Source organism: Papaver somniferum, chromosome 10, assembly GCF_003573695.1.
Source record: "Papaver somniferum cultivar HN1 chromosome 10, ASM357369v1, whole genome shotgun sequence".
NCBI lineage: Eukaryota > Viridiplantae > Streptophyta > Magnoliopsida > Ranunculales > Papaveraceae > Papaver > Papaver somniferum.
The window spans coordinates 2,932,785-2,942,223 of NC_039367.1; the positions used below are offsets into that span (position 1 = coordinate 2,932,785).

General features: G+C 36.0%; 1 protein-coding gene across 1 annotated transcript; it reads left to right on the forward strand.

Annotated features, from left to right (window-relative positions):
* The first annotated feature begins 853 nt into the window (after positions 1–853).
* LOC113318558 lies at positions 854–4,884 on the forward strand. Its single transcript, XM_026566740.1, has 3 exons — positions 854–1,271; positions 1,667–1,910; positions 4,710–4,884. The coding sequence occupies exons 1-3, from the start codon at positions 854–856 to the stop codon at positions 4,882–4,884; spliced, it is 837 nt and encodes a 278-aa protein (XP_026422525.1).
* Positions 4,885–9,439: the final 4,555 nt, after the last annotated feature.

Genomic DNA, 9,439 nt, shown 5'->3' on the forward strand with positions numbered 1-9,439 from the left:
GTGATTGTTGATCCAAAAATGTGATTGTTGATTCATATTTATTGGATCGAGTGTGATTGTTGATCCAAAAATGTGATTGTTGATTCATATTTATTGGATCAACTGTGACTGTTGATCCATATTTTCTGAATACCACTATCTGTTTATTTTTTATTGCAGGCCAAAGATGGTTGTTGCAGAGTTCAAATTTTGCAATCAGACCATCTCGCATCCTGTTTCAGGATCAATTACTGTCAAGTAGATGATAAGTGTGGTGAAACAAAAGTGGCCTTATGTTCCTGAAGACCTCATTATTTTTGGTTACACTGTAGAAGGGATCTCAAATGTTATCAATCATGATTTGGATTTGAGGTTTTTCATTCACTACTGCACCTCACAAGGGATTGACTTGGTGAAGTTTGAAATCCATTTAAGGACCTGTGTGGATTTTATTTCTTTATCTTCTTCTCATGCTCCAAATCCTGCTTCTTCGTCATCATCAAGTTGTATTTCAATCGATGAGGTAGTTGAATTTGAAGACGTCACTGATGATGCGTGTTTTATCAAAAAGGTCTCGAAGAAGTCTGATGCTTGGGTCAATATCTTAACTGGAGTAGGGCAGTTAATTGAAGTTGGTATTAAAGAAGTTAAGGATTGTGTTACAAAGTATGAAATAAATAGTGGTCGTGAATACAAATTGAAGAAGAGTGACCTTGTACGATACACTGTGGAGTGAAAGTTCAAAAAGGAGGAAAATTGTCGCTGGAGGTTTCACGCCTCTGTCCTTGCCAATACAAAAGGTGTATTTCAATGCAAGAGATACATTGGAGAGCATTCATGTAGTTTAGCTTATTCTGACCCATCAAAAGTTAGGATGAGAAAATCGTTTATGAAAGATATATTGGAAGATGATTTACGAGCACCTAAGAAGAAGAAGACTGCTTCTGATGTTATAGATTTACTCCGAATGGAATATGGAGTTGATCTCACGTATAGTCAGGCATACCACGGTTTACAATTCACCAAGAGATTTCTTTGGGGTGATGACATCAAGTCTTATTTAGATTTTCTTTGGTATAAAGAGGCCATTGAACATTACAATCCTGGAAGCGTCGTGAATTTTGAGTATGATGGTGTGACTCGTCGGTTCAAAAGGTTTTTCGTGGCCTTTGAAACTTCTATAACTGGTTTCAACAATTACTGCCATCCGATGCTATTTATTGATTGTACCTTTCTCACTGGGAAGTTCAAAGGTGGTCTTATGGTTGCTTGCGGCAAAACTGGTAATCAAGGTGTGATTTTTAACCTTTTACTTTTTTTCATTTTGTTTGCATTGAAATACTTGCTTTTAACTACCTCTTATTGGATCAACTGTGACTGTTTATCTAAAACTATGATTGCTTACACATATTTTATTGGATCAACTGTGATTGTTGATCCAACTAAAATGGATCAACTTCCACTGTTTATCCAAGGAAAATTGTTTTGCATTGAAATTCATGACTGTTGGATCAACTGTGATTGTTTACACATATTTATTGGATAAACTGTGACTGTTGATCCAACTAAAATGGATAAACTTCCACTGTTGATCCAATTGAAATGTATCAACTTTGTTTGTTGACACTAGTTACTGGTCACTTATTTTTGTTTTTGGTTACTTATTTTTGTTTTTTGGTTTTTCTAGAGATCTATCCAGTTGCATTTGGAATTGTTGAAAGTGAAAATTGTGATAGTTGGGAATGGTTCTTAACCAATTTGAAGGGTATTATTCGTGAAGATCGTCCACTGACCATCATATCAGATCTTGGAATTGGCCTTTTGAAGCATGTGCCTGTAGTCTTCCCAAAGGCTTTCCATTCCTACTGTTTGTACCATATGAAAGAAAATATTCCTGTTCCAAAGGGCAAGAGCAGACAAACTGCAGTCAAGTTATTCGAAGAGTGCTACACTGCATTAACTAAGGAAAATTTTTATTTTGCTGCGAAGAGTATGAGTAATCTAAAGTTGGATTCATTGGTTGCTTGGATGATGAAGATTTCATTTGAGAATTGGGCTGCTCATGCATTTCTAAGAGAATTGGGCTGCACAAGCGGAGTGACATCAAAATTTATGAAAAAGTTGAAGACGTTTAAGGTTTAGAAGCAACAATAGAAAAGAATAATTCAAAAATCAAAGTTGAAGACTTAGTTACAAGAAGTTACAAGAGCAAATGATATAAGTTGTTGAAGTTCATGATACCAAGACACCACAAGTTGTGAAGATCCAAGTTCTAAAGTCCTTCTCTCATGGCCATGTAAATTTTTGTCTTGTAAAAAAAAAAAAAAATGAATATGAAAAAAAAAAAAACATCATTACGTTATTTTTGTTCAATAAGGCCATAAGGAAGAAGAAATTTATAAGTCAAGCAAGAAATCGAAGATAAGAGTTAATTGTCAAGGTTCTATGAGGTTCGAGAGTTTATCATCAACAGTTGAAGACCGAAGAAGACGTTATTTCTACTGAGCACTGTGAGAGAGTCGAAGAAAGATGCATTTTGGTTGCTTTGTTAGTCTGCTTTCAATCTGGCACAAGATCTTTCTAGCACTGGTTTAACTCATCACACGTAATTAGTCCAGCTGTGTAGCAGATGTCCCTCTCATATTTATCTCTCTCCTAATCTTATCCAGCTGTAAAGCAGCGGACGCATCTTACAATGTTTATCTAGCTGTGTAGCGGATATCTCTTTATCTAGTAGTCGTGCGGATGTGTCTCCCCTTTTCTTCAGTAAGCTTTAGAGCTGACACCTTTAATTTCTATGGCATTCTAGCTACTTGGAGATAGGTTGAGAATATGTATGTCCTCATAGCTCTTTGGATACTTGTGACCAATTAGAAGTCATGATTTTTGTGGGTACACCTCTGTTAAACCCACCCGAGATTATCTCGGTTTTATTTTTTAGTTTTGCTCGAGGACTAGCAAATAATAAGTTTGGGGGTATTTGATAGACACATTTTTGTGTCTAATTTGTCCTCAATGTCTGTATTGTTGGAACTCTATTTTTGTACTAATATTGTGTTTTTATGTATTTTTAGGAAATAAACATTTTTGGAAAATTCGGCTCGAAAAGTTGATTTTGTCACCCGGAGGACAAGTGTTATTCGGACTCCCAAGTTTGGATAAGGGGTAACCTAATTACTAAGGGGCACCCCCAGGTCACCCAAGGCATCTGCTATTCGGACACATATACAGGATAGGGGGAGGTCATCTTCTCAAAAATTCAAAATCAATTTTTGGCGGGAAAAGAAAGTTGTTCTCTGGCAGATTTTTGGTTCGTGATTTGGAAGTGTTTTAACGAGATTAAATCGATGTAATTCTTCGGAAAGGTCTATTTGGGCTTAACAGGCGTCATATGGGTGTTGGTTTCGATCCAAATTGGATAGTTAATCCAAGAGAAGAAAAACAGGGAAAGCACGTCACATGGAAGATATTCTCGGGATTTTTAGCTATCTTTGGAATGATTTTGTGTGTATACAGCGTGCGTTACTTCATCAGAGACGCGTAATAAACATGGTGGTAGAATGTCAACACCATGCAGACGCGTGAACAAGGTAAAGAAGGAAATAATTACGTAACTCTGGTAGAAAATATTTTCCGAGAATAAAACTCATTAGTGGAAGATTATTCGAATTGATGGCGGAGATTTGGAGGTGCTGTGACTATATAAATGCTTCTGGGATGTCATAGAACGGTTGTCGAGAGTTTGGAGAGTCTTTGGGATAATTTAGAAGCCAAGAGAATCGAAAGAAAAACCAACAGCGTGAAAAGCTTCCTGCTGGTGCAAGGAAGAACACGAAGAACATTAGAAGGTAAGAGAAAGTCGTTGAAAAGTGTCGCTTAATTGCGACAATTTCCAATTCCTTTCTCGCAACTTAGGAATAACGCTTACAGCACTTCAGTTGTGTCGTTCTTCCTTGACGCTTCCTGTGTGTCGCAACGGACGGTCTTAAATCGATTTTCCTATTATTTCATCATTTGTAATCAACTTTTGAGCATTAATAAAATCTTTTGAGATGTATTACACCATGATGAGCTAAACCCATTCCCAGGGGTGACGGAGGAAGCCATTCACACAATATTTATGTGGTAATTGTTATTTATTTAATTTTTGCAATATTTTTATATGATTAATTGCATTGAAAAAAAATGATTTAAATGGTTTTTATTAATCAATTGTATTTTCTCTTGATAATGCATGCTTAGTTTTATACTCTTGATGCATTATGCTTGCGACTAACATTTGATATTTTGGAAATCTGATTTGGCAATTATTAAGAATCAAATCAATTGTTTAATTTGCATAATTAAAAATTAAATAACATTACATAAATATTGTTGAATGGTGGATTCTTCACCTCTATTTTTCTCCATAAAAATTCACATCACTTTGTTTAATTTTGTTACATTTCTAAGTTTTAAAAAAAAAAAATCTATCTTCACAAGTCTGAAAAGAACCCTGTTTTAAAACCACTATCTACAACAACTTTTGAAAATACATCAAATCAGAAGGTATTTGAGATCATATCTCCAACAGGGAAGCATACTGTTGACTTGGATTCTAGAACTTGCACCTGAAAATGGTGGAAAAAACATAGCTTTCCTCGCACTCATGCAATGAAAGCAATGTTGCATATTGGAAATGATGAACCGTACAACTAAATCAGCCCTTACTATACTTATGACTACTATAGAAGGTTGTACTCTCGACCCATTTATCTTATTCCTGACTCTGAGAAGCCACCTGGAATTAATGAAAAGGGGTATATTTTTCCTCCCACTGGTGGTCGAGAACAAGATGGAAGACCTAAAGGTGTTAGGTACAGGGGTTCTCGTGAAAAAGTGCAGAAGAAGAGGAAGTGTGGCTAGTGTGGGATGCTGACCTTTCACAACCGTCGAACATGTCGCAGAGCTCCTTTGGCTCCTCGTGCACCAACGTTTCGCAAGGAGTCTCATTCCAGTATTATCAACTTCTTAAAGAGGATGTTGTTCTGAATTTCTTGTGGTGTTTATGAACAAACTTGTTTTAGGTTTCTTACCAGTTTGGTGTTTCTTTTCTTTTTTTGGTTTGCACTTGTTATTTAATGACACACATTCTTATATGTTGTTATGAATTCTATTGTTTTGTTTCTCAAGTATATGTCAGTTTGCAGGTTCCAGGGTTATTGATTTTACAAGTTGTTGACATAATTGTGTGGAAACATTGTTCTTGGGTTCCAACCTGTTTGGATCAAAAATGGTTGTTGATCCAACTTATTTGGATCAACAATGGTTTTTGACACAAAAAGAACAAAAAATTGCATGGTCATATCTGTATTTTCTAGTAAAACTCCTCAAGCTTTGCATACCTGTAACATTCATTCATAATCAGACCAACATAGCTGGATCAACAGTGGTTGTTGATCCAATATAACTGGATCAACAATGGTTGTTGACACACAAAAAAAACAAAAAAATTGCATGGCTCCATATGTATTTGCTAATAAACTCCGCAAGCTATACATACCTGTAACATTCATCCATAATCAGACAACAAATACATCCATAAATGATCAGACAAAACAAATACATGTAACAAATAATTCATTCATAATGGTTCATAATAATTCAAACAGACCTACAATAAGATTTACTTACTAATATAAGTATTTTTAAAACTACAGTTAGATTTTTGTTTACAGACCATGAACAGACTATGACATCAATCTCACTCTAATGGTTCAGCTAATGCTTCATCTACTGGATCAACTACTTGTTCAACTGAGTCTTGCAATTGGATTTTTTGTTGAATAGAGTCAGTAGCCGAATCAGGAATTTGTTCCGGTTTCTTCCATGAACCCAATTCTGACAAGATTTTTGCTGCAATCTTCACTCGCTTCTTGTTCAAATTCTCATATAAGTTAGCGATTTCAGATAGGTTTTCACAGTTTCCACGTTTCACCAAATTCTTCATGTACATGCAAGTGTGCAATGCATAGTCGCATCCGTCTTATGCTGGTACAGTGCAATGTGAGAAGCTTGTCTCGATATTACCACCTGTCTCCAGATCTCTGTGGCCCATTTCATTCAGCCACTGAGTCAGTGGTACTATCATCACCATATATTGCCATTTGTAAGATGCGTTTCGCCTTGCAGAGTTGTACACTATCCATTTTCCTTTTACCAACGCCAGCACCACCCAATGGTATCCAACACCGTCCTTGTCAGTAAATCACATTGGTATGATGAGGTATGTGTCTTCAACATTCCCTGTGTAACTGGTCCTCACCTTTTCTGGAACCCCACATCTCTCTACCTTTGCCATATTTTTAGTGGCTAATGCGATCCCCAATATCGGCTGTATCAACATTTTTAAAGAAATATATTAGTTTTGCATTTTATGGATCATCTACATTATAAAAAAAAGCCACATTTGTCAACAAAAAAAATGCAACTTTGATATCGTAACCAGAGAACAACATAAAATGAACAACATATCGTATTTGGAATTAAACTCCTCAATATATACATACCTGTAACATTCATTCATAATCAGACTAACTTATTTGGATCAACAATTGTTGTTGACATACAAACAAACCAAGATTTTTCTGTTACTTACATAATCATTTGTTGAGAGAATGACGTGGTTCTTGTAATCTGGTTTATGTGGCGAATCCATCTTTCCTTTCAGCAAATTGATGTAGTAATCAATAATCTCAGCATAAATGTTTTGATTATTCAGTAGACACTGTATGAACTTCCCATTGATGACTACCTCGAAATCTTGGTTGCATAAATAAAAATTGTAAGCTTTCTCGCTGCAAAATAAACAACAGATGCATATGTTATTAAAAACAGCTAGCATAACCCAAAAAATAACTATGTGAACTGAGTTTTTTGACTTCGAATATGTTATTAAATACCATTTTGTTGCATTCTCAAAGAATGGCTTGATGACTTCTCTTTCGCTGTCATTGAATTTTTTTCCACAACTTTAGTTTTTTTGGCTTCATCAGTTTTGTGGGTTCCGCTGGTGTGTTGTCAATTTAACTGTCGAGAGTGTCGAGGTCAATTCTTTTAATTTGCTTCTGCTTCTTTTTTCCTTTTCCACCTTTCCTTTGTCCCCTTTTACACTTAGCAGTAGGTGTTCGACTTCGAAGTTTATACGGCTTTCTCTTCGGCCTTTCTCCCTTCTTCACCCGTTTCACAAGAAAACTGACCTGCGGTTTTTCTGATGCTTTTGTACCATCGGATTGTTCCTCTGATTCGGTTTCCTCTTCAGTTTGCTCCTCAACTGCATCCCAATTAAACAATTTCTTCAATCCTGTGCGTATTGCAGCTCCTTGTGTATTGTCATCCTCTTCACTTTGCTCTTCAACCTCTTCACTTTGCTTCTCAACCTCTTCTGCTTGTTGTGTTGCCTCACGATATACCTCATCCATTATTGCAGTGAAACTCGGTTGTGAGTGAGCTGTTTGCACATTAGCAGCAATTTCATCAGGTTTTATTATTGAAAGTGGAGGAGTGTTAAACACAATCATATCTGCTGGTATGACACCTTTCTCTTCTACTATTCCAGCAGATATTTAAATGTTTTCCACCAACGAGTCGAGCTCTGCAACGTATTCGACAACTGTACTGAGCTCTAAGTCATCAGATTTCTTTACTTCTCTTCCTGCATGAAATCCTTTCTTCCAACTCTCCTTATTTTTGCTACTTGTTTGTTTTTCTGAATACGTCATTCCACTTTCAAAACCCTTCTGAAAAAACTTATCTTGAGTTCCAAAACTGTCTTAAGTTCCCAATGTACTTTGAGTTTCATCTTCAGTTCCCAACGAATCGTTCATTTCTTGAGTGTCTTCATTGTTCACAGCCGCAGAATCATCCACTTCCATGTCTACTCTAGTTTCATTCTCATCTTTTGGTTGGTCATTCCGCAGAGTTCATTTCATGTTGATTACCTTTTCCAGATGATTCGCCTTTTTGTTGTTGAGTGAACAAATCTTCGAATTCCAAACCTTCAAAATTCTTTCCCTGTATACACTGGTTTATTTTTATTCAGTGATTCCTGAAAAATCCTTTATTATTCATGCCATTTCTTTATGTTCTTGTCAATATCAGCAAGTCCCTCCGGTTCTCCTGCTTGCAACTGTAGTTTTTCCTTGTTCCTCTCATACAACTCTCTCAAGAATATCGTGTTGTGGACAAAAATTTTGATTTGAGCCTTGTCCATATAATGAATCTCATGCTTGTCACAATCAAGAAGGATGTTTTCTTCCTCTAGTTCCTTTATCTTTTTCCTATCTTGTTCCAGTTCTCTTGCAGGTGCCGATATGTCAATTAAATAGTTCTCCTCAGCAGACACTGGATCAACAAAGTCTTGATGAAACTGCGAAGCATGATCAACACAAATCAAAATATTGTAGACACTATAACTGGATCAACATTGGTTGTTGATCTCATTCACATGGATCAACTTCCATTGTTGATCCACAAAAAACTGACAGTAAAACTGCATTCACATGGATCAACATCCATTCTTGATCCACAAAAAACTGACACTAAAACTGGATTAACATTGGATGTTGATCCCATTCACATGGATCAACTTCCATTGTTGATCCACACAAAAAATGGTACATTTTTAATAGTAAAGATAAATATAGTAAAAATTGGATCAACTTCCTTTGTTGATCCACAAAAAAATGATACATTTGTAATAGTAAAGATAAATATAGTAAAAAAAATTATCGTCTTGCGGAACCAAGTCATATCGATTTCCTTCTTGTTGACTTCCTTACTAAAATCAGCTACAAGCTGCTTGCACAATGCATTCTGGTCCCATCGTAGGAATCTCGGAGTTGCATTTTCAAAATTCTTCCTTTTGTCGATGCAGTTTTTGGTACGTTCACAGAACCAACATTGCATAATATAAACAACAATGTTAGTTTTTATCTAATAGTATGCATTTCACTCTCTACAATAATACACAAGTATGCATTTCACTCTCTACAACAATACACATTTTACTTTTACAGAATTGAAGTTTTTTCTTACCACTAGGACAGTTGTGCAGCTACCAATAGCTAACTGTGTATCCTTCTTATTTTCCAGGTTCGAAATCAAACATTCCACAACATGATCCGTTCATGAAACTTTGTCCATCAGTAATATATGAGGCAACCATTTCTTTGGGAAGGCTGTCATACCAGTATTTGGGAAAAATAAAACCGTGCATAACCACATACCGAAAAGTCCTACAAAATGCACCGGATCAGACTCATCTTCTTCTGCATTTTTTAGTTTGCTTACAACCTCATTCTTCATTATTGCGTCTGGACAATCTTTTGGTTTTTCTGGTCTGAACTTTGTATTTAAGAATTCGTTGTAGTCAAATCCTTTCTTCGGGTGCAGTTGCTGCTTCAATTCTTCACTCTTTATC